General features: G+C 37.7%; 1 protein-coding gene across 13 annotated transcripts in view; it reads right to left on the bottom strand.

The window, feature by feature from the left end:
• Window positions 1–391: 391 nt before the first annotated feature.
• PTPRK (protein tyrosine phosphatase receptor type K) overlaps window positions 392–26,005 on the bottom strand; it is a 380,751-nt gene continuing 355,137 nt past the window's right edge. For 5 of the 13 annotated variants that reach the window (XM_054514201.1, XM_036404526.1, XM_054514202.1 and 2 more), the window contains 16 exons: window positions 23,198–23,382; window positions 21,407–21,494; window positions 20,507–20,583; window positions 20,297–20,314; window positions 17,873–17,909; window positions 15,981–16,078; window positions 15,162–15,278; window positions 14,274–14,428; window positions 13,036–13,171; window positions 11,057–11,206; window positions 10,313–10,486; window positions 7,886–8,017; window positions 7,530–7,655; window positions 5,387–5,550; window positions 4,014–4,149; window positions 392–1,658 (listed from right to left, as the gene is read on the bottom strand). In XM_054514201.1, coding sequence (XP_054370176.1) covers window positions 1,605–1,658; window positions 4,014–4,149; window positions 5,387–5,550; window positions 7,530–7,655; window positions 7,886–8,017; window positions 10,313–10,486; window positions 11,057–11,206; window positions 13,036–13,171; window positions 14,274–14,428; window positions 15,162–15,278; window positions 15,981–16,078; window positions 17,873–17,909; window positions 20,297–20,314; window positions 20,507–20,583; window positions 21,407–21,494; window positions 23,198–23,382 — 1,847 coding nt within the window. In that variant the 3' untranslated portion in view covers window positions 392–1,604. Of the gene's footprint in view, window positions 1,659–4,013; window positions 4,150–5,386; window positions 5,551–7,529; window positions 7,656–7,885; window positions 8,018–10,312; window positions 10,487–11,056; window positions 11,207–13,035; window positions 13,172–14,273; window positions 14,429–15,161; window positions 15,279–15,980; window positions 16,079–17,872; window positions 17,910–20,296; window positions 20,315–20,506; window positions 20,584–21,406; window positions 21,495–22,358; window positions 22,416–23,197; window positions 23,383–24,554; window positions 24,567–26,005 lie in introns of those variants that run through there. The other 8 variants (XM_036404523.1, XM_036404528.1, XM_036404524.1 and 5 more) reach the window with 4 other exon arrangements.

Here is a 26,005-nt window from a genome sequence, read left to right as displayed (position 1 = left end):
TTTCCATGTATCTGAAGGATGAAATTTAGGACATACAGAAAACATGTAGTCTTATGACATACTTCGTGAAGCACCAGGGTGAAAAATAATACAATTTCCTTTTGAGATTTTTCCTTATCCAAATATATTGGGCTTTCAGACAAGAACAACTCATTAAAGAGGACAGTAAATGAGAGGATATCAAAGTAGGAAAAAAAAATAAAATCTTTAAATAAAAATCTAGTTCATTCTTACTTTACAGAATATTTAAAAGCACCATAGCATTTTACTGTCTGTTCTAAAAATGACCAAGAAGAGACTGGAATGACTTTAGCTGGTAACATTGAGAATACTTTGTGAAGAAATGGATGCAAGCTAAGTAAAAGCAAAGTAATATTTTGTACACCACAACTATAATCAGAATCTGGCATTGGTTTATTAGAATTTTGCTTTCTTGGAAGCAAAGCTTACATGTTTGTAAACATCAAATTAAACATTGCTTAATTTTACAATTTCCTAAACAAATACTTTTTTACCCTGAAGGGTATATGCAGACCCATCTATTTGTGTCACAGTTCTCCTGTTGATCTGTGCTTCAATATTTTTAAAACAATTGGTTCCTGTACAATTTTTAATGGATCTTAAAAATTTCTTCCAATATTGTGCAAGTCATAGGCAAGGCCATTTTAAAGTGTGCACTTTCTTACATATTTTTTTATCGGTCCTTAACTAATGCAACTGTGAAAAACTATACATTTTCAGGAAAATGTTTATATTTTGGTCCTGTACTTAAAGACCTTCTATAATCAAGTTGTTTACATGAATTTGAACCACAAGCATGTACACAACAAAACCACTATACCAATGTTTCTTGGTCTATGCATAAAAAGTATGTCTTCTACTTACACTAAAACATACAAAAAATAAACTACAAAAATTGTTTACACTTGATTTCAGCAAAAAAAGCTTTCTTCAAGAAAAATGATTCTTCTTTTTTTCAGCCATCAAAAAAGGAATGCAAGTAAACAATAAATACATGTGCTTTCTCCATATAGACATATTTACACTTGAGTCTTTGGCTTATGTTTAAGTTTCTTTATAAAGATCTTTATGTGATCCAGCCATCATTGCACATTAAAACAAAATAAGCCAGTTTTTCTTTTACTATATATAATATATATATGCAACACTTGAAACGTATAAAGAATGAACCTTACTATCAATCTGCACTGTTATTGTACTTTAACAATGTATCAAAAAGAAAAAATTAATACCATATAGGAAATATTGATACATGCAACAGATGGTCGCTCTACTGTATCTGAGAGACGGCTGCATATACACACACGAGAAGGTCCTAATCTGAGCAAATCTCTTCTGACTCTGCTTTTCATTAAATAGTATTTATGTGGCACTAAATGTTGATACTGTATACAAGCATAGAAACAGATTAAGTTCTTTTATTAAGATACACAACTTCATAAGAAAAATACTTTGCATTTAAAATTTAAAATCCCTCCCACCCCCCTCTTCCCCTAAAATCTTTCTTCACAGGATCAAGAACTGTTGTCAAAACAGCTTATTGAGATTCATATATTTGGTGAACTTTGTCACATCCTTTCCGACTAAGAGGATTCCAGGTACTCCAGTGCAACATCGTAGCAGAAACGATATTGCTCCTTTAAGGGGGAACAGAAACAGAAGTTGCATTAAAATCTAAAATCTTAGCAGCAATATCTATAACCAAGAACATTCTTTGCTAACTAGTAAACCAGACAGCCTTGGATTTTCTATTTTCCCCCCTATTACACAAGTATATTACCAGCTCTGATTTAAAAACTCACCCTAACCAATGAAGGGGAAAAGGAATTTCCTGACCATGGAAAGTAATGATGTGCTTCTCTGATTTTTTCAGCCTCTGAACTGGTTTATCAAACATGAAAAGCTCTCCTCTCAGTCAGAGCATTCTTGCAGTGAAAGCACCTTGACTCTGATACACCACTTCTATTTGAGTTAGCTGATATTGAGCAGCAACTGGTGAGGGACCCCAAGCAGCTCTGTGTCCAGAGCCCATTGGTACAGTCCCATTGATGTGGCATCCAAAAGATCAGATGAACATTTAAAAAATAATTCAAAAATCTCATTGTGGTTATTATTTCTCCTCAACAGTTCTGCTGTTGAGAGCTGATACTGGGAGACAGAGATGAGGAAGGAGAGAGGAGAGGGGAAGAGGAGGAAGAAATAAAACCAAGGAAATTAATTTGATGTCTATTGTCCTTAAGACTTGAAAAATGAAGTCTGCCCTTGTGATTTATTTTTGTTTGCACGGAAAGACAGTGTGATGCATTGACAGGAAGTTGTGGAGATATCTTAAAGGCTTTATTGCACTGCTCATTGTTATCTGATCCTGTTGGTGAATGTAGGGCACATGACGCTGCTATATAGTGGTTTTCCTGGTTTGTTTTCTAACTAACAACTCAACAGCTTCTGCTGTTCAAGAGTTCTGAATAAAATCCATACAGCACAAACACATAACTAAAAAAAATATAGCAACTTCACTGTAAGGCTGCAGTGGAATTCAGGACTATTTTGAAATGCAATATAAGTTTGCGGAGCATTTATCAAAAACAAACACAATTTACCTCGGCCTCCCTTTACAGAGACACAAAAAAATTTCCATGTGATCTGACCTGTTTTCTTGACAGCAGTGAACTGAAACTCAGGCAGCAATTCAATATGTTGTGTCTCAGATGTCTATGGCACAGGAGAATGCAAAGCATGTGTAGCAAAAGCAGCAATACCTAGCCCAGTGTCTCTGCTGCCACAGGGTGTTCTATTTGTTAACATATTAACCATCTTCTTAATTTATGAGCTGGCAAGGTATGGAAGTGATGCACTATGATTAAGAGAATCATGTCACAGAAGCTATTTGATATTAAGCAAACGCTGACACCTGAAAAAGGGGAATATAGGAAGAGGCAGATACAGCCATTTTGCACAATATGCAAGTTCACAGGGTCAGAAGCAATTTCTACTATGTGTTAACTAAAACATGTTTTTAATTTCAATTGGCATTCCTGATTTTTATGCTGTAGGCAGCCATCTGGCTGAAAAGTGACACTGGCAGCTGGCAGTGGAAGACTCAAATGGCAGGAACTCCCAAACACTATGTAACCTGCTTTCGTTCGCCTACAAAAAGGAAAAACATCCATGTGGAAGAAGTTTTTCAAGGACCTTCCAGTCCTTAATGTTCAGTTTTTGTTGGAGAGGCAAACATTCAAATGGATAGGCACTCATACTGCCTGCATAAATATTCAAATATTCTGCGTGCAGAAGATTCAAAGTTATTTTGAGCTCTGGCAATGTATATACAGATATTTAGTTTTGCTAATTCAGGCTCATATTGTTTGTATTAGTTTATTGTTTATATTGTTTATTATTTAACTGTTGGATTCAATGATCTTAAGGGTCTCTTCCAACCTAAATGATTTTATATATTCATTTGCAACATACTAGATCCAAATGTTTGATTTCAAAGTTCTGAGGTATCATTTTGCCTACTACATATCTGAGCAACAAAGACTGTCAGTATTCAATACAACTTTCAAAGCAGCAGTTTTTACTAAGGAGCAAAATATTCACGCTCCAGCTAGGAATCTGTACTTCACAGCTTAATGCTACCAAGGAGAAATGTCTTGCTCTCTAAAATTTCAAGGTAGCTTGTGTGAATGCAGCCTGCTGCAACTTCCTTTCAAACAGACTGGGTTATTTTGGGAGATTAAAGTGCATTCTGTTAACTCAGAATGCTTTCTGTAGAAAGCATGCAACCACGACAAGAAAGGTAGTGTAAAATACCAAGCCTGTCCTCTCATGATGCTGACTTGCATTTACACACAATAGCTGTCCTTTCTTCTTCTGGCCCACAGTAGGTTTACACTGTTTTTGTGGGCACAGGACTGAAAACACAACTCATGCAATGAGAGAGCCTCTGGCTCCCTGGTTGTTTGCAGGAACCCTGCGGGGCTGGTGCTTACCGGAGTTTCTACCATGTTGGGCTTGCTGTTCCTCAAGGTCTTCACGGCATGGAAAACGTCCACCACATTCTGCCTTTTCACCATCTCAACCACGATGCCGATGGCACAGAACATCCCGCTCCGGCCACCGCCGTTTCTGTACACAAGGAGAAGAGAGAGTTAAGTGCCACTGTGGACTAGGACAGCATCCAAAACATCCATTTCAGTTCTTTCAAAATATCATTCATTTCAGTTCTTTCCCTCTGTAAGCAGGAGTAATTCCTGAGTCCCAGAGGGAGACCGGACTTTAGCAATCTCTTTGCAGCTCCAGTGGGTTTGGTCTAAGACATTTACTTTTTCTGACCTTCCTCTCAATTACTGCTTTTGAATTCTGCCCTTACAGCCCATCATGCTGCCCAACTATCCTTTAAGTCTAAATTACATATGCATTAGAAATAATTAAAAAACCCCCTAAACCTAAGTTCAATGGCAAGTAGGACATTAGAAATAATAAAAACAAGTTCAATGCCGAGTACATTTACCACTTACTTCTGGAAAGACACTCACTTAACTTATGAAATGAGGATTATTCAACCAGATATGCTAAGGCATCCTGATTTAATAACTTGTTGACCTTTGGGGACACTTCTGAACTATTTTAATCTAATTTCAAAGAAATTAAGGTAGGAATTTCTTCTTATTAATTTTGAAGTGGTGTAGGCAGAAACGGGCCACTAGTTAAATCTGAACATTTAAACAGAGGTCTTTTCTTCAGAGTAAGGAGACAGATGGATTACTCTCTGCTTAGGGAGAAGAAGACAGCATCTTTTCAAAACTCCCAAACTAGGTCCCATTTAAGTATCAGGTAAGCAGGCCAGCAGCCATTTAACAAAACAATAGTTTTAGTATGGTGTGCTGTAATAGAGCTTTTTTTCAGATTTCATATATCCATAGTTTTCAGTTTAAATCCCTCAAAATACTGTAGGTTTTCCTTTTGAGAAAAAATGTAGCACACTCTGTGCAAAACAGACACAAAATCCCCTATTTGGCACCTATAAAAGACTTCCTTACGAAAACCAGGCAGAAGAAACAGATCTGTACGTGTCTTGCACCTGAAAATCATGTTATTATGCACAGGTGACAGTATACACAGTATCACTGTAGTATCACACTCAAAATACTCATTCCTTGACCTGACACAGAAAAATCCAAAAGTTGAACAAAAGCCTACAGTGGTAGGCAGTGGTACTTCTTTTTTTTTCTTTTAATTAGAAAAGTAACAGGTGCAGGTGCAAAGGAAGGTATCCATAAGAACACTGCTTAAATTCAAACCAAGAATTAATTTATAAGAATTTATTTGAAGAGCAGCAGTTGACTTTCTCCAAGTTACTCACAGGCAATGGATGATGGTCCGGCCCTCCCCTTCTTCACATTCCTCTTGCCATTTTTCAACCTGGAGAATCAACTTCAAGAAGGATCTCTTGGAAGCTGGTACATCTCTATGAGAAGCCCATCCCAAATACTGGAATTGCTGCACCATCAGATAGCCCTCTTGTGGCTGAGGAAAATCAAAGTGATTTAGGTCAAAATGTCACCTTTACATCTTGGTTTAGGAAACCGAAGTATAAAACTAGCATGAAACCTAGGTGTTTATATTATGGAGATTTTAAGGTGTGTACATTGCATGATATGGCCTCCTGGAATTTCTACCACCTGAGCTAAAGGAAAATGTCAGAAAAGGTAAAAAAGGAAACTATATTGAAGACCACATCACAGTTTATCGATCCCAAACGTAACCTGTCCTGAATTCTAAATCAACAAATACCCTAGATTCCATAGATTCTATATGCCAAGGTTGCTTAGCACCACGAATCAATTTAAAACATCACTATTAAATTCTTAGACTCGCAAAAATAGAGGGAGATACATTTGGCCCCTATTCATGAACTGACCCCATTATAAATGAACAACAAGTAATACCGGTGCAAAAACACGACTACTGTCCTTGAAGTCTTCCCTTTGTGCCAGACTATAATAATCACGAAAGCCTTGCTGCCAGTCTCTGAGCCTTCCATGTGCTAGATGTGACACGGGGAGAGCTTTGAATAGAATTTGACTGTCACAAGAAAGGCCCCAATAACAGGAAGAATAAATACTCTGTCTACTTTCTTGAAGCTGAAGATGATGAGTAGGAATGTGGATTTTAGAAAAGTAGCAACAGAGCAGAGAGATTTTTAAAAACAAGGCTTATGAGCAAAAGGACGTAGGAGACAAAGAGAAGTAGAAGAGTAGAAAATCAAAGCATCATGAAAAAAAGAAGAAATGGAAAAAAATAAAATAAGAAAAAAAAAAAGAGGAAGTCTCAAAATACAAGAAAAAAGTGCTATGGTGTAATATTTGCCAGTGTGCCCACACATTTGTTTCCTGTAGTTTCCAAAACCAGCTGAAAATGTTTTTTGTAATTCTGAATATAAGCAAAAAAATAAAAAAATGACCAAAATACTAGCCACATGAAAACTGATCTTTGCCCTCTGATAAATGAAAATGTGACCAAAATAAAAGAAAACAAAATTAAAACAAAACACATGAAAGTTCTTTGTGTACACAGTAATTATTTTTCCCCACAGTCATCTTTCAAGATTAATGAGAGTTAAACATATACTCAAGATACACTAGAAATTGTGATAAGTTCAGTATTGGATGGAAGATAAAAAGAAGTTGGTAAGTAAAATAGAGATTGCTGGTTAATTGTACATAGACTGGTGGAACAGGTGTCTGTAACTCTTTGTGGTGGGCAATATAAATAAGCAATTCATAGAGGTGAGCTAAAGAGGAAACACTGTATGGCAAGCAGGGTTTAAGAAGATGCTGCAAGAGTGTGGAACACTATAGGACAGTAAAAAGATAAGATGGTCTAAGGTATGAAAGAGCTGACAAGAATGCAAGACTGGTGCTGCTACTGAAGTTGAGAAAAAGATGGTAACTGTAGGTTGAGGCACAGTGGTGGCAGAACCCACTAGAGGCAGAGGAATTTTCAGGGTTTTATCACACCCTGCTTTGCAGGGTGCCACAGTCTGCCTTTCCTGTTGTGGTTTTCACATCTTAGCTGAGAAGGTGCTGGTTGTAAAATCAGCCTCAGTGTTTCTGTTCGTGATTCACCACAGAAAACATCTTACCAAAGCTATGAACTAAATACCTGTCAGTACACATTCATTACAGGGATATTTCTTTTACTGTACTCCAAACAAACAGAATACAGAATACTTCTCACACATTAGGGATGAATGCCTCAGAACAACATCCATTCACCTTAAAGCTCTCTCTGCTTATTGTAGAAAAGTACTGTAGAAAAGTACTGCAGCTGTAGAAAAGTACTAGAAATCAGTATTAGATACTGATACTTGACTGATGTTTTTCTGGATAATGTCTTATGAACATTAGTACTTTACTATTATTCAAAATTAAAAAGCACAAAGAGCCAAGAGAGCATGAAAAATGACATATTTTTCTGTCACATATTGTTAGAATAATCCTTACTCTTGTTAGATTGCATATCCTGAAAATTCTGTTTATGACATCGCAGTCCATGGAACACGACATGCATTCCACTTGGATGGGGCCGTACCGCAGTATCCCTTCCTCGGGCCAGTATTGTGGGCAACCCTGTGACAGAGCAAAACAGCCATAGTTAAATGGTAAATTACAACTTGAGCATTGCCTTATTCCACTGCAGACATCTCACCTAACCTTTACTGAGCAGCTAGTGTTGATTAGTTGCTGTAGAGCAGAGAATAATTGTAAAGTCATGCACTGCTCTACATTTTCATTATGTAGTAAATCCAGAATGATTAAAGCATGTGATGGTACATGGAAAACTCGAGCTCCAAACGAACCTGTGCTAAGTCGACTTCATTTAACATCACAAGAGAAGTACAGCCATAGTCGTACACTAATCTCCAGAAATCTTTCACAGTGTTTGGTAAAGGATGTTGTGTGACAATAAAAGCTGCCGGCTGCCTGTAGCTCTGTAAAGGAAAACAATTTTGTCAGTACTGGTATGGGATGTACTTAAATTCTACTGAAACAGAACAAAACTTAAAAACGGAACAAAGGTGTGACATCAGTTACTTCATATATCACTGAGGATGTAAAAGTTAAAAACATATCATCATCTCCAAAGAACAAAGAGGTTACTCTGCTCAGGTCTGCCTTCTTCTTGGTTACAGAACAAGCCCTGTTTTTACACTCAGATATGCTCCAGCCACACTCCAAGGTGTTCTTCGTGGCTCAGTTGAGTTGAGGCTCAGGCAACTCTTCTCTAGGTACTGTGTCCAGGAGCCAAGCAAGGAACCTTCATCCAATGATACAGAAAGGGGTGCAGAGACCTTAGAAGATCACCCTCTCCACAGTAGGTTTTATGTGAACTCTATGACTGAACAAGGGACTAAGCTCAATCCCAAACTCCATTTCGCAGTGCACAACTACAGGGACGCCCACAGAACTGACTTTTGGGATCACTGGGACCCAATTCCAGCAGAAAGCATAAGTTCAACAGCAAAATCCTATTTCCTGCCATGACCACAGGTTCCATTTTCTGTATGCTGTGTTATACACAACTGCAAATAGGGACTCCCAGTCTCCCATGTAACTGAGATGTAACTAGCAGTGGAGGGGCTACTTTCCTGTGGATGTGTTATGAGCAGCAAGCAGAAGAGGAGCGATCAGAAGTCTTTTGCAGGCAATTTGTAACCATCCATGGAAAAGTAAATTAACCCAGGAGAAAGACCAGGTAGGGCAGATAAACCACTTTCGCTGTGGAAGCTTGCTTATTTGAAGATTGATCTAAGGGATCGTTATGTGCAATATATCAACATACCTTCCAATTAATCTCTAGCATCAGTACTTGCTTCACAAGAGATTAAGGAGGTGGCTGATTTTATTAATATAGATTTTTTAACCTTTTCCAATGCAGGAAGGATGTTGGGGTACTAGCAGTTCATGTCCTACTTCCTAGAACTGCCCAGGGACAACACAGGGACAACCAATTTTTATTCTTCCCTTGTACTTGTAAGATATAAAACAAGTCCTAGCTGATGTTTTCCTAACCTTCTTTCCCATAATTTATCATGTTTCTCAAAAGAAAGATAAGAGGCAAGTTCCTCTTTCAGTTTAATTATTGAAAGTCCCTTTTTCTTGTCCAGGAGTAGTTCCTCTTCTCTGAATAAATCAGTCTTAAAAGAAACCACCAGAAGAGAAAAGGCAAAAAAAAAAAAAGCTCCCCAAAATTTTAACCTTTTACTTATAACCTTGTTATATGCCTTATTGTAATATAATACCTTTTATTTCTGCTGTTGTTTTTCCTTTATTAGTACCATTTCTGCATTTTCTAAATTACCTCTGATTGCCAATCCATTAATATATTGCTTGGTTCATGTTCTGCCTGCTGTTGCACACTCAAGAGTCCTGCTATCAGTTTGTTTCCTGCCCTAGCTCAGGCAGAACTCAAGGATGACTATACCAATCAATGTGGATGATTTCTGCTGCTACTTGCCATTTTATTTCAGCATCTCTCCTTGACATGGCAGCTTCTGATAGCATTTCATTTTTGAAGGGGAGATGCTCCTGGAAATCAGGCCACTTATTTAAGCATTTACTGTAAAGTGGCTTTAGGGGCCTAACTTTGGAAATGCTAATGGGAGGCACAGGAAGGTGTCTGGTAGCACATGAACTGCTTTATTGATCAGACAAACATAAGCAGGTTCAACTCCATTTTTCCCATTAATTCACCTTTTCCCCTGACTGTACTTCTGTTACTCAGACTTCAACTTTAAAGAGCAGCAACTCAAAATATAAACAAACTCCCAAATCCTATACTCTATACCCAAACATGCCAAGAAAACCATTTTTTCTTCCTCTGTTGCTCCTGCCTCAGTATAGAAAGACTTTTTTTATTAAATAGTGATAGTAATCTCATGTTCAGATAGATAACATTTACTTCCTAACAAACAGCAGATTTTTGAGATCCTGCTGAGATTTGAGATTTGGAGGTCTGGACACTAGAGCTTTATGTAATGCTGTTAAAAAGGTGAGATTTCCAGAGGATCCCACAAGGATGCCAAAGACTAAAGATAACTAACCTTCTGAACAAAAACACAAGCTGGTGGGGCTTTTTATCTTCTCCCCCCAGCCCTTCCTCATTAGGACTGTTTTACTGGGCACTGCAGCAACAGAATTACCCTTTCTTAAACCAGCAAGTGCTCTCTCTCACTTTACAGAGCTTTCCATGGCACGCTATGCAGACAAAGAAGGTAGTCTCTTACGTCCATAAGAGCAGCATTGATGTAGTTGCTGCTCTCCCCATCAATAGTAATTAAGAAAGGCAGACATCTGTCAGGTGGCAGCATATCCATGAAGCGGTTCTTGTCGTGGTTCCTTGGCAAGCAGGCGATGCTGCAGTCCTCTGCCTGCAGGCGAGGGGTCACAGAATTCAGGGTCTAAGGGAGAGAGGACGCTTGTTTTAGCACGCTGAGCTAACACACATGGCACTCGGGAGCCCCGAGCTTTACTGTAAAATATTGCAATATGAGAAAACATGAGGCATTAGCAAGAAGACATTAGAAAATGCAAGCTCCTATCTGTTTGTTGGACATTCTGGGCCTTTGCAAGGGGGGTGAAGCTGCAGGTATTAAAGGCACTCTATGTACCACTGAACACATTCCACGTGACACCATCCCTTCAGAAAGGAATAAAACAAAGAGGATCCTTTGGAGCTCTAAAAAGCTATGCCTTTGACGTGCAAATGCAAGCCAGAACTCTCTCTAGCTCCAACTCACTGGTCTTTATTTCAGACAGATATTTACTGCAATTTTATTAAAAGGAGGATATTCTGTATTTAAAACAATTTTGCAAAGCACATAAACATGGGTGCTTTATTTTGTGGACAAAAAGTTAGGGACAAATTGCTACAAAAGTCATATGAAAAACCTTCTCCTTAAAATAAATTAAATGTATCTAGAGGCAAAAAAATTGTTGTCACATCAAGAGTTAGTAGGAGCTGTGAATACCTGAAACTCATCTTTGAGATGTGAAGAGTTTGTCTGAGAGTCTATTCTAATCATATCAAAATAAGCAGCTTTGAATTCACAGACAGGAATGGCAGTTTCTCCACACAGGCAAGCTTCTAGAATGGCATCATGAATAAAGATGTACTGCTCCTGTCAAATTAGGAAAAGAAACAAAAATTGTAGTCATTTAAAACCAACAGATCTTTCCTTCTTTTAGGATAAACAGGCCTACTGCGCACTCTTAAACCCATTCAAAGTACTGTCCATCAATACATTAAATAATGCTTTAATACAGTCTTGTTCTTATTGAGGTGTAGCGAACAAGGATGTTTCCTTCAGGACCAATTTAAATTCAGTAAAACTTAACAGAACAGGGATAGTAATTTATTTAAGAGATTTTCAGTTTTCTTGTAGTGCTTGTGGGTTTCTGTGCATATGCCAAAGGCTTGTTTGCTTTATCAATTTTTTTTAATAGCTTTCAATCTTCTGATGTTAGCAGAAAGTGTAAATTGCTTCAAGCACTACTAGTGTGATTAGCAAGTATTTGGCATGCTGCATTCTCCTTGTGCATGTGCAAGCTAGTGCATCAGTTGCCTCATACTTGGCTCTAGACCAGTAATAAATCCCAGTGTGCTCCAACAGAAGCACCAATTCTTCTCATTTTTACTAACTTGCCTTGTGAGAGCCTGAGTCCTAGATAACTGCAATACTATTTCAGTTAGGCCTCCTGTCAATTTTTACACAAAAATGCCCATTATATTTATTCACCCTGAGAGTAATAGACAAACTTTTTCTAGAACTGTGCCAGCCTCATGTAGGTATTGTGAATACCAACAAGGCCCTTAAGAGCACAGAATTTAACATGTGCCTGTAAAAGCAGCACATGTCCAATGACCACAGTCATCTTCTGGCACTACAGCCTTATCCATACAGCTATGGAGCTATTATTGACTGTATGACCATCACAAGAACTTGATGCAATGACAGTGTGTTTTGCTACGCAAGCATGAAACTCTGAGAGAAGGTGAGAGGTAAGAGGCAAAAGGGACAGAAAGGAGTAATACTAGATGTGTTAATTCACATGCAAGTGTGGATTAGACTGGGAGGGTTACAGCAGTCACACTGAAACACTCCACGCCATTCACTTCCCAAAGGTGAATGGGCCTATAGCAGGAGTAGTTGACCAGGACAATCTATTGTTGAATTGGCATAGGTTGCATCATGGAATTAAAACTGCACCAAATTACACTGACATGTTTGGCTGCCATCTGCAGAGATTTCCATGAGGTCATAGGTTAAATAATATCTCAGGTACATGTCCTTATGGAGGGCAGGAGAGAGAAGTGGTGAACCACTTCAAGTCATCTGCCAATTGGAACCAATAATCTGTTTAAACTTCGGAAGCTCAGTGGTACTCTGGTGGCAGAGTGGGAGCTTCTAGAACTTCATTCCTAAGGCAATAGTTTTATTGTCAAGCTGCTGAAGGTGTGTTGAAAGACCAAGAGTAAAAATATGGAAAAGATTCGCAGCAAGGTTAATAAAGCAAACAAAAACAGAATTGAAAAGAGACTCTGAAATAGACATAAAGTTCACCAGTCAATTTATAGATAAAGTGATTGGCGATTGTCTAAAGCAAGAGTCAGCTGGCTGAAATTCCACCTTTGGGATCCTAGGATTGCTAATACCAGAGCTGGAGAGAGACATCCCAGACATGCCTAATGTAAGGTCTTCCCTGAAAAAATCCATCTTTCTTTCCTTTTATTACCTAGTTAGGAGGGCACTTGTTTCTGTAAAGACTACAAAAGTTGGCAGAGTTGTTGCACCACCCTGGTTCTGGGTGCTTTTACACTCAGCAAACGTCGCCAGTGGAGGCACCCCCTCGACAGGGCCACCACCTGCTCACTTTGCAGAGTCACAGTGAAATCCTGACCTAGAACGTTTCAAAAAGCATCAGGTGCTTCAAAGGCAAACTGCTGTACCTCAGTTTGTACCATGTTGATGCGCCGGGACCGCAAAGCTTTGACACAGTTGTAGATATCCACAACTCCTTCTCTTTCTGCCATATCCAACATGATATCAATCACAATATAACAGCCTGTCCGTCCAGCACCAGCACTGAAAAGAATCAGTAAATACTGTTAGGAATAGCCCCAGAAAAACTTCCACAAACTTCATAACCATTATTGAGAGAATTGCATAAAATCATTCCATTTTTTATCACAACCACTATCTAATTTTTATCTTCTCTCCTTCTCATCATAATATCCTTTAAATCTTTTGATGGGTTCAAAACAAAAATTTTCTATCACATTTGATTCACTAAGTAACAGCAAAAAAAAGTTTATTCCTTTTATCACCCAGATCAATATTTAAATTAAAATGTTAGTTTAACTGAAATCTGAAGATTGATTAAACTTATGCACTTCAGAATATTATAGATCTTGTTTTTCCTTAATAAGACTAAGAATGATTTTTAAATTATCTATTACAATAAGAAACTCAAATGTATGTTTTACCAGGCAAGTTCCAAGCTTGTTCAGACAGCACATTTAACAATATCCAGAAGATTCACTTATGATTTATTTTGGCTTTACATAAAGCTAAGGACAATTTTTGCACAGTGAATTATTGTAATCTGTAAAGGCTGAGTAACTTTATTTACAAAATGTAATTAAACATTTGACTAAAATACTTAGGTAAATCAAACATTTGTAGAAAGCAAATTCTATTTGCCAAGGATGGTGTCCCAACAACATAACCTTGCAAAATCTGTGCAGGAGAAACCTTCTGTATTTGTTGCCACTAACCTCATTCCATCTTTCTTCATCTAGCTGCTTACTTTGCTTTAAATTAATAATCTGTTCAGACATTATATGCAACACCAAGCTATCAAAGCAGATGTATCTACACTCATTCCCAAATGCTGTCACAAAATTGTTGAAGGCTACCTAAAATGATAGCCTGAAGTATCATGATTTAGTTGGTGCACCTGTTGCGGGGAAAAGAAAATCTCAGACTATTCTATTTCAGAAAAGAATCTGGTTATTTTCAAACATTGCTGTAGACAGCCAAATCCTACTGCAGTGTGAATTAGGCAATTCAAAAAGGGAAGAACAAAAACAGAGCACTTCAAAATGATGGATGCTTAAGAAGAAACTGCTGTTAATACCCATATAAACAGTTGTGAAAAATACAAATCTATGCCTTTGGTACACACCTGCAATGGACAACAATAGGCCCTGCACTAGGAGGGTTAGATAATTTGACTCTCCGTATAAAGGAAAGCAGTCCTGTGGCATTGTAAGGAACTCCATGATCTGGCCAGCCAGTGAAATGAAACTGTTTAACTTCACGGATTTCATTGTAGCCTCTCTGTAAAAGGCAAAAAAAAGGTTATGAAATTCGAAGCATTTCATAGACTAGATATTATCTCGCTCAAATAATGATCACACATATTGGTAGAATCTACATGCAGTTTTCATCATTTCAGCAATTATTTAAAGCAATGATCCATAGGAAGCTTAGAGATGTTATTTTAATGTTGAAGTTTGTAATTTTTACTTTAGATATTAGGTATGCTAGTTTTGCTGCACTGAAGATATTTTTTCTAATAGACTTCGATGTATTTCACATTGATTTTCAGAAGTTTTGCTAACTAAGGCAAGGGCCTGCTACATTTAAAGGGAAATATGATTTAGCATAAGACCACAACTGTATCACACGAAGTATTCACAGAATTTGTCCTTTGATTGAGATTGACTCAGAAGCGGTCAGAACAGAGGGTTAAGGGATGAACAGCAGGCATGACTCATAATCCGGTACTTGAGTTTAGCTCAGAAGTGTGACTGTGGAGAAGAGGTGACTTTCAGAGGGGGATGGCAGCAGCTGACATTTTTGGGGAAATTCAAAGTCCCACAGTGAGATGCATGCTTGGGTAGCACTGATGCAATGCATAACTCCCACGGTAAGGTAAGGCTGCCTACATTGTGGCCCAGCTAACAAGCCAGAGGGATTTGGTATTCCACAGAAACCTCAGCATAGCCTCTTTCATCCTCCTTGCTACCAGGAAACAGGATTTTGCTTAGCCCTTTCAAAATGTGCTCACCCTTCCCAGAGTGAAGGTCCTGACAACGTATTCCGCGAGGGGCTCCACCTCTACACAAGTCACTTTGAAGTCCCCATAAACTTCAGTGTCGTCAGGCCAGTACTTGTAACACTTGACCTAAATAAAAAAGGGGTATGATTTTACACCAAGGGAAAAGAAAAGCTTGAGGATACTGCACTGCATGTACTGCATTACATCGCATTTATTTCCAAAATGACTGTGCATTCATGTGGCTTGTCATGGCTTGTGGCTGTTATGTCAAGTTAAGCACTAGCTACAAGGAGTTTCCACTGATTTACACAGCTGCGTTCAGGGGCCAAATTCACTTCTAAATGAGCATTTGTATTTTCTTTAGTGCTGAGCTGTGGAATATATTTCCACTTATGCTAAATTGTGATGCATTTTGTACCCATAATCAAACTGTTGCAAGTAATCCCAGATACCTTATAGACTTCCCTGAGGCATGTATTACTGCTAAACTGTAAATAATTTGCTGGTTTCTAGCCACTGATATAGAAGCACATTTCCTCTACTACTCTTCTCATTTGAGTGACACTATACAAACCAATTCTGCTGAAATATAAATTTTGGATTCAGATAATTTTCCACTACTCATGAAAGCAACACAGCATCAGTTTTTAGAAGTTGCTTTTAGACAATATCATAACTGCAACATTGCCTGGACTCCTTCCCCTTGCCCCCTCAGGATGCAGGGCTGCCCTTCACCAGACCCTTCTACATTTTGCCCATAGTATGCCTGGTTAGCAGTTTTTTCTTTACACTAGCAGCATTAAAAGAAAAACAAATCCAAAAACTTACTCTTCCAACTTCCACTAAATTTGTGACCATCACAACACAAGCTGACTGCTCCTGCCATATCATTCTCCAAAAGTCATAAACAGTCTCATGAACTGGACCTGCAAGAAAAAAATCCAGGTAATATTCTGCAAAATATAACAGTCAAAGTGAATGCTAAGAATAAAATCCGGTGTGTTTCAGAGCTGATACATGTGAGCACATTTGCTCAGAGAAGAAAATTTTGTGAAACCACATCATCCTGCCATTGTGCTGGTTTCCAGATTATATTGTTACTTCTAACCAGTGCTGGATATTCTCAATTTAACTGAATTACCACTTGAAAGGAAATAATGGCAGGTGTTTCATGTAGCAAAACAACAGAAGTTGCTTGAGAACTACAAGGACACAGCAACGTGTGACTGCATCTATAGTTACACTTCCAGTTTTGTTTTACATTTGTTAAATATAACGTGTTGAGAACAAGATTCTTCAGGTGCTCACCAAGGAGATGCCCATGCCAGAGTGAAGTATCAGGCAGGAGGGTGCTGGTACAGATACTCTGCACTTGCTATCTGCTTCCTGGCAAGCATGGATGCACAAGTAGGCACTGAGCCAGACACTTCCCCCTGAAGTGTATTTAAACTAACTTAAGTACTTTTCTGTGAGGCAATGAGAAGCACATGTGTAAGTTTTGCTTCTTGCTCTGCTGCAGAGACATGTTCAGTTGAGTGACAGAAGCATTTACCCTGTTACAATAGTCTCCAAAACAGCTCCTTTACCACCATCCAGCAGTGCTGTAAATATTACTGTATACAACAGACATAGAATCACAGAATTATCTGGAAAACACCTTTAATATCATCAAGTCCAACTATAAACCTAACGTTGCCAAGCACACCACTAACCTCAAGTACCACATTTGAAGACTCAAAACACATTCTTTCATATGCTAGATCAAAGGCTGCACACAAAAGCAGCAATACATTTTTCTCTCCTTTACCTACTATTATGTGCAATGATTTGCATAGTAAACCAGAAGTAAAATACAAATGTAGACTTAATGCCATGTAGAGACCTATTTAGGCAGCACTTACACAAAAATAAAAAACAAATGTGGTCACGACTCTGGCAACCTGCTTTAAATTAAGTTTTTACTTTAACTTTCCTGTGTGCGCCTACAATCAACTAAGGGACAAATAATAGGATATTTCCAAACAGCTATCTGATTATGCCGACATATCAAATAATGGCACACCTAAATCTAATTATTTTTACTTTAAATCATAGCCTCTGATATTTCAGTGCAATCTTAGACTGATCTGTTTGGTTTTCCTCATTGTGAGGAGTTCTATCAGAAATACAAACAAAAAAAAATCTTTTTTTTTTCCTCTAGCACCTCTTTTTATTAGTAGGATGTTATATGATAAAGATTTGCCTCACTCCTTTGTACAAAGAGTCCTTCTCCTCTGGCATTACTTTACCCAGATTTTCTGAAAGAGTTTAATTTATCATTACTATCTTCACTGCATCCTGGACCAAGTTGTAGACAGCAAAATAAAACATAATATGGAAAGAAAAATGCCTCAAGGCAGGTTGAAACTGTTCTCTTCTCTCTTCATGTCTCTTTTCTCTATTCATCTTCATAATTGGAAATCATGGTAGTAGGTTCTGACTTTATCAGCTGAATTTATCACTGACAGATTTGCTCAATAGCTAATTAACATGATACATAAGTACAATTTTTGAATTTATTCACATTCCACCCAAACATACTATGTTAATTTACCATAACACAAGATGACAACTCACAATACTGGGTATGCTTTACTTTCTTCTACTTCTATTTTACCAAAGCACTGTGGAACTCTACAGAGAACAATTGTTTGATTTGATTAAAGCTGGCAGATCCTTACCTTGGGTGGCAATGTAGTGACTTGGTCTCTGATATCCCTAAAACAGCAATATAAGTTGGTTTGAGTACCATATTAGTAACAAAGAGTGGAAAATAAAAGCATAAGGATACTACAGAATCCTTATATCTAGACAACATTTTCAGAACAAACCAATATTTAAGAGCAGCATGAAGCTCAAAACCTAAAAAACCAGTTAATATTGAAAAGGTTTGAATGACAACAGATAAAATGAAAATAATAACATCTGACTTGAACAGACATTGTAGTGTACCAGGAAGGAATACTCTAGATTGGTCCCTTGCACCTAAAAATCAGTCTTCTATTGACATTATTTCCCTAGCTGTATATATTTGGGCTTTTATTTTAAATTTAATAAAAATTCTCTGCCACCACATTATCTCACAGCTGATCTGTGTTCCCAGTTTAGCCAATATGAAAAAATACACACCTTTTGTCTTTTTATGGACAGAAAATCACTGAGAGGCACAAAGAGGGATGTGCCTCAGGCCTAACTAATGGGGACACATTGGTGTGTGCACAGAATCAAGGTTCTACTGAAGTGAAATCTGCTTGACTGTACAAAGTGTGCATCAATTACAGTGGGCATGATACACACAAGTATATACACAGTCTTACACACACACATATATATAGGTAAATAGATAATCCTACACAGCTAAGCCTTTCCAGATAGCTGGATCTATGCCAATGCTAGCAGCACTAATTGTCCACATAAAAACCACAAGACTAAGAGCTACTGCTCTTGAGGAAATAATTCAGAGTATATTTTGACCAGTGCCAGCAATTTAGCTACAAAGAGGAAGGAAAGTTTAGTGTTGCTGGTGAGAAGACAATACTGAATTTCACAATGTGGAAATGTTTATAACTCCAGTTATTCTCCAGGTTAAGTTTTATTAGGCCACTTGCTGCAAGTAGTGCATTACAGGGGAGTACAGGCCCTTCGATTCCTGGCATTCACAAGATGCTACTAAAGTGAAGGATTTCAGTGTACACAAGGAGTTTATATTCTTTTCCACAGACTGCTTCATTATCCTGTCTAGAGTGAGAGCACATTCCTCTGGGGCTTCTAAAAAAAACATTTGAATATCCTATTCTTGGCTTTACGGGAGACCAAAATTGCATCAAATGATGAAAGAATTTCTCCTGAAGTCCTTGATATCAAGTCACATCTTAAAATTATGGAAGTAGAACCTGTTCTAGACAGGTTTACACTTAGTAATGCTTTTGAGAAGAAGATAAAAGTGTCACTTAAAAATTGTACAATGCCAATTTTAACTTGTAGCTTTCTTGCCTGCTTCTAATGAGATTCAATTCACTCCTAAATAAGAAAATAAATATCCTCAGGGAATTATTAAAAATCTGTGAGAGTTTTCTTGTTTCAGGCCCCAGGCAAAATATCACAGGCCTATCATTTCACAGAGATTGCCATGTTAAAATATCCAAATAAAAAAGACAGAAATATATTGGGAGCTAAATCATTATATCCTGGAAAGTCAAAAGGGTCTTAAATAACTTATCAACTAAAAGTGGTCAAGAAAAACTACTAAGGTGCAATTATAAAGAAAAGCAATCAAAGCCATAGATTTCAAAAACACTTGTCATAACTATTCCACTATCTTCCAAATGGCTATGGAATTAATCTGAATGTAACAACTTGTTTATTCCTAAGGTGTTAATTACAGAAAAGTCATATTGTGTTAGTAAAATTGCCTGGCAAAATTTGGATCAGTTTTTAAAGTTTATAAATGAATTTGTATTTTGATTAAAGTATGGAATTTCAAATTTTAGAGATTTTTTTCAGAAGTGAGGAAATTTCCATGTTAAAATATATATATATATATATGCGTGTGTGTTTGTGTATATACTTTGTAATGCCTAAATTAGCACCTTAAAGCAAATGCCAGCTAAATATTGCTTGTCTAAAAAATTGTTAAAAATAAACAAATAAACAACCCCCCTCACAAAACCTACATATGTCATTATCCCTCCTTTTTTTACTAAACACATATTATGACTACTCCACAGGTATATTTTCAAAGAACTACAGTGCAGCCTACTATCTAGCTTCTTACATATACGTGGGAAGGGGAAAAGAAAAGCTAGTGGCCAAAATGACCACTAAAAAATGTCAACAGCAAATTCTCTTTAACAGATAGGCTCATCTGAGTTACCTAACATCCAATAATATTCAGGGCTAAGCTAAAAGGCTAAATTATCTTTTCAAAACAGGTACAAAAAAATATTCACACAGAAAATAAATTTTTTAAAGGAACAGATGAGATAAATTAGATGAGGCATGCATAGTTATCAACTGATAAAAATAGAAGAAGAAAGTAATTAATAACAATATCTATATTAAATATTTACAATAGGATGCTGTTATTCACATATAGTGGTACTTACATCCCTGTACAGCCAAATCTACAGCCCAAACCAAAGTCAGATGTGAAAGAAAGCACAACAATGTCAGTGAGTACTAGGACGTAGAACAAGGAAAGTGTACATTTGTTCTTAATAAAAGAAAGCTTTTAATAATTTTGTAGCATAACATGCAATAATTTCACATAGAGAAGCTGGCAAATTGAGAGGGAGAAAGCTGTACATTCCACTCACATCTATGTAGTTGGCATTAATGTAATCTGAAGATGGATCATCTTCAACAGGTTGCAAAATCACCCTGGAGTGGTCATCTGCAAAAACCAAGTGGTTACGGAGCCTTTTTGAAGTGTGATTTTTAAGTAAAATATTAACGGTAAGTCATCTAGAAAACCAAAATCAGCTGGCATAAGTGCCTCACAATTTACAATCCTTAAATACAAATTGTTTACACAGAAATACAAAGAACCATTTTGTCTGAGGGCTGCAATTACTTCAAAAAACCTTCACTACATTTCAATTTCACTAAGCGCAGCTGAAAAGTATTGGCACTGTCACAAGTGGTTAAAAAGACACAAAGAAACCAGGTTACTTGCTCAAAGTCCCTTTCAACATCAGCTCCACTGCTGGTAATCTAGAAAACCAAAAATGCTGATTACTGTTTCCTCACTTCCACCCAAGCCTGCTCAAGTTCATATTGAGACATTAATGAAATCAAGACAAAGGAGTTAGCAATGCACTTGGGATTCGATGAAGAGGTAACTCTGCCCATTCAGGGATTTCTCGTGCACGGTGATTCCTGCGTGTTCCGTTGCATGGGTAAAACAATACAAATTGCAAACAAACAGAATCAACACCCAAATGAGTGCCAGCATGTTGCTGATATATGCTTACCACAGCTTGCACAACAGAGATGCAAATGTGAAATTCAGCCTGAGTTATAAAAGGAAGAAAGTTGAACTGTGAAGAACAACAACAGCAACAACAAAAAAGAAAAAGCTGAGAAAGGCACTGTTCTGCTTCTCCACCGCAGGTATTCAGCAGCTGTGCCACTGGAGACTTGCAAAGGAAGAGAGAGCACGGCCTGAGTAACACACAAGTAGAGCTATCGCTCAAAGCGAGGACACCGATACTCACATGCTATAATGTTTCCATAGCGGTTCTTTGTTCTGTTTTGATCCTTCTTAGCGACATCCCAAGAAGCTGACTGCCCCTCAAAGAAACTCTATAAATAAAAATGTTCCGAAAGAAAACATTCTGACCATTAATTTATCTCCAAAAATAACAGTTTAAAAGAACTGCCCCACCATAAAGTAAGTTCAGCTTTGCTCGCCTGCCCTGGTCACCCAGGCAGTGCCATGGTACAGAAATATCTAAAGAATGAGCCTCTGTCCCTCTGACTCACTGAGGAACTCCACAGGGATTTCAAATCCTGTAATTGCCAGAAGGCTAAACTTGCTTGTACGTCCTTGCTATGGAGGAATGACAGTAAACTGAGAAAGCACAGAGATACTGTTCACTCTTCTTACAGGACGGTGTAATATAGAGCCTGTTTACTACAGCAGTACATTGCTTTCCACATTACCTAGTAAAACACCTTTCCTTCCTACAGAGACATTAGGAACTCTCCTCTGCCAATGTTCATTGTTCTTTTTGCCTTTCCTCATATCCCTACCTCTAGTCACTAGCAAAATCATTCTACATTTTTGAACTCTTAAGACTTTGATCTCTCAGTATTGATAGAAGCAGCTTTTATTTCTGCTTGGTTTTTTCTTCATTGCCCGTAGATATTTTACTGCTGTTGTAGGTCTATGCTACTCCTTCCTTCCAGATGATCTCTTATCCTGGGTAAGTTATCTCCAGAAAATACACAGTAGCCATGGAATCAGAACTTAAATGCACAGTGAGAAGCCCAAAGCAGGGAACAGATGTCATGTATAGAGAGAGAAGTAGCAAGCAGGAAAACACCTGATACAGCATCAGGGACCACCCTCCCCCCAGAGTAGTGGCTGACACTTGGTCTTAGCCTTGAAGTTAGGCAGAGCATAACAAAGCATGTTTAAGTAAAAGAGAGGAAAAGAGCATAATATTCTTTTAAAAACCACACATTTATTTATTCCAGTTCTTATGTTTACAGTAGAGACAGCTGCAGAAAGGAGAGAAGGTTGAAAACTGTGTCAGAAGAGATTGCTTACTCAGAGAAAACTCATTGTAAACCTAGCTGTATTGTGAGCAACCTTAGCAGTCCCATTCCCATCTTTACTGTGTGTCCTGACTGATATTCTAATCCCTAAGAATCACAACAGATTCAGAGATCAGAAGCCAAATGAATCTGTACTCATCTTCTGCCTCCAGGGCTGGGAATTTCTTGTTTCCATTTTAACATTAAAGCTGTAAGTAGACATGGGCAGGCAGGTTTAATTAGAACTTCAAGAAATTACTACCCTTATTATCTCTTTACTGCTTCTCAACTGGAGCTGTCCCACTATTGTCCTACTGAGATGCTAAAATAAATCAGGAGAGTGCTTCCAGTCAATGTTTCTTGGAAAACCAGGCAGGTTAAATTCTTTTCTTTAACCTAATCCAGGAGATCTGCACTAAAAATAGCTCACATAACTAATTACAGCATTTCCACTAAAGAGCAGTAACAAAAGAGTGGCAACATCTTACAATATGTCAAAAAGATTCTTTTTATACCCTAGGGAACACACAGGGATTTTCTACCAGGCAGTTGTAAAGGCCCAAACCACTGGACTCCATTTACCATTTCACTTTTGGGTTACATATATAAGAATCTTATGCCTGTTCATCTGTTTTTCACTTAAACCCATGACATTTAGTTCCATCCTTCTGCAATACAATGCAAACAAAAGGCTGCCGATTTCAAAGGGATTTTTCCTAGCAAAGCCCCACCGCTGGAGATCTCACCTCATACTCCTCTTTAAATCCATAGCTGTCAGAGGTCTTCATTAGGTTAATATGCTGCAGGAGATCAGCCACCCTGATGGCAGGGTGCAGCTGCCCAGTCTGGTACGGGGATTCTGTGCCTTCGCAGAGATAACGAGGGACATCCAGGAGTCGGCTGGACTCAGCTGTTGCACTGTGATTTTCATCTGTATTCACAAGAAATCAGCACATTATGTACCCACAGAGCAGCAAAACCTGCTGCTATACATATCAACATCTATTTTTAACCTTTTCCTTCAAAAACATCTCTAATTTTTGAGGAGGCAAAGCACTTACTCTCCAGCACATAAATACTGTGAAGTACGTAAAGAAATTTAACAGCAAACACATACAAAAGTCTGCAGTCCTTCATCCAGTAATAAAGATGTCTGAGGGGCATTTTATTTGACACTACAAAACTTTATGACATTAATGTACTTGGAAATTCCAGACTCCATCAACCAAAGTAACTTTTTAAGGGCTAATACACATCAATAGCAATATTACAACTTAAACAATAAATTAGAATAATTGCATAGTGGTATCAGCACATAATTTGTCTAAGGCCAGCAAAAAGTGACTTGAAAACCCAGTAAAAAAGAGAAGCAATTATGCCACCACTTCAGAACACCACCTCCACTTAAGAAGATGAATCAGCACTACAGAGTGGTCATTTTAACTCAGGTCTTTTAGTAGACAAATGAAACTTGAGTTGAGTGTGCTGTTTTAGTCACAACTTTTTGCCCTGTATAAGCAACGAAGTTTCTTATAACACTCTCTGTGCTACAAGAATTCTCATATCAAAAACATAGGTCAAAGCTGCATGAGGTCAGCTGCATATATTGTCAATCCCTTCTGTGAAATAGTAATTTTATTCAAATTAGAAATTATTAGATCAAATTAATTTACAGAGGAAGAAAAATTCTAATCTAAGTAGCTACTGAAGCGAGAAGTGGGTAGTCAACCCCTCCTAAACTTCTTTGAAATCAGTTTACCACTTTCCTTGCAAAGGATCTAGATTAGGAGGCAAAACACTCTAGGAAAAAGATGGACTCCCCAGGGGTTGGACTTTGTACAATTACACCAAAATGTAAACACTATTAATGTCTTCTGGAATTAAATCTCCTGAGAAATTTGATTCTTTGAACTGTCACCCGAGTTGCTAATTTCAGTACCTAATTTATGCCTCACTAATCTGCCTAACAAGGTGAGCGACATGCAGCAGTCACTTTTTATTGTATTGTACCCATACCAAATCACACACATTTCAAATCACCTCAGGATTTGTAGTTCTCCCCATTGCTTTTGTAGTTCTCCCCATTGCTCATTGAATACTTACCAGTAATAGGCACTTTAACCCATTGAAGCAGCAAAAAACAATGAGTGAACAGAACATGAGAAATTTATTTCAGGACTATATTAGAAAATGACTAAAAGAAAATGACATTCAAAGTTGTTAAATCTTCACAATAGGCAACAATGAAATCTGTTTAAAAAATGTAAGGGCTACATTATTATACTATCAGTGTAATAATTGGGACTCAGGAAAAGCAAAACTGTCATACCAACTTAGTGCTAATGTACACAGAATGGAGAGCAGCATTAATAACTTATACATGAAGAAAAAGAAAACTAGCATAGCTACAAAGTAATAAGAGTTTCATATAAAAAACCTCATTTTCTATGATTTAGAACCCATAAAATATTCCTCTTCTCTAAATAAGGCAGAAGAAAACTATTTTGTCATGCTGGGCCAAGCAAAGGCTCTATTAAAATAGAGTAGAGCCAATTGATGCAGTTCCAAAGGAACAAAGTTACAGATACCCAGCTTTTACCACATGGTGTACCAAAAAACTTGTACATTTCTCTCCACTATTTCAGTCCACTCTATGAAAATTAGTACCTCTTCCAACTATCAATGCTTTGCTTATATGAGGAAATTATCATGCCCAGAATATCATTACCAGTAGATGAAAAAGCAGACAGGAACTATTAAGCTGTTCTTCAGTTAGTTCCTTGCCCTCAGTATTCACAGCTGTCTGTGACTGTGTCTGCCACAGCAGAAAATACCATGGCAGTATGCCACTGAAGGCACCATGAGCACTTCACAAGCACAGGATCACATTTACAAAGTTATCTTGATTATTTGGGAGACAATGTGAAAATCAACAAGGTGAATTGAATGGTGAATGCAACAATAGCGTGTGTTGGAAAGGGAAGTCAAATATATAACTACAAAATGGAGTAATGGACTGGAAAATTATAACTCTGAATTTAACAGGTAGCTCAATGCAACATGAACACAATAAAAAGGAGAAAATACAGTTCAGTTAACAGAAACAGTAAAAGTGGGTTATGGGGGTACCTATTCCACTCAGCTCAGCATTAAGATTTCTTCCAAAAATGCTACCTGATTTGAGGCACTGCAATTTAAAATTCAACCTAGGAGTTGGAAGGCTGGAAAACATTCAGAGGAAAATAATGACAACAAATTTAGAAAACGTCACCTACAAGATGGTGAGTGAAAGAACTGGGTTAAACTCAACTAAAAGAGAAATAATTGAGGACACAAGCCTTTCCATGTGAAAAAGTCGGTTTTGAAAGGACAGAAATGTGCCAGTTTTCCATATTTTCTATGAGTCTCTCAAAAGGAAATGGCTAAATCGACAGCAATGAAAATTTAGTCTAGATTAGCCTAATTAGGAAAAACTAGGGGTGAGCATTATTAATACTTAGTAGTAATACCCAGTTAGTAGTAAATAATACTCAGAAAATTGACCTTTGGGTCCC

The sequence above is a fragment of the Molothrus ater genome, chromosome 3 (genome assembly GCF_012460135.2).
Source record: "Molothrus ater isolate BHLD 08-10-18 breed brown headed cowbird chromosome 3, BPBGC_Mater_1.1, whole genome shotgun sequence".
NCBI classification, from domain to species: Eukaryota; Metazoa; Chordata; class Aves; order Passeriformes; family Icteridae; genus Molothrus; species Molothrus ater.
This window is presented reverse-complemented; position numbering and strand designations above follow the sequence as displayed.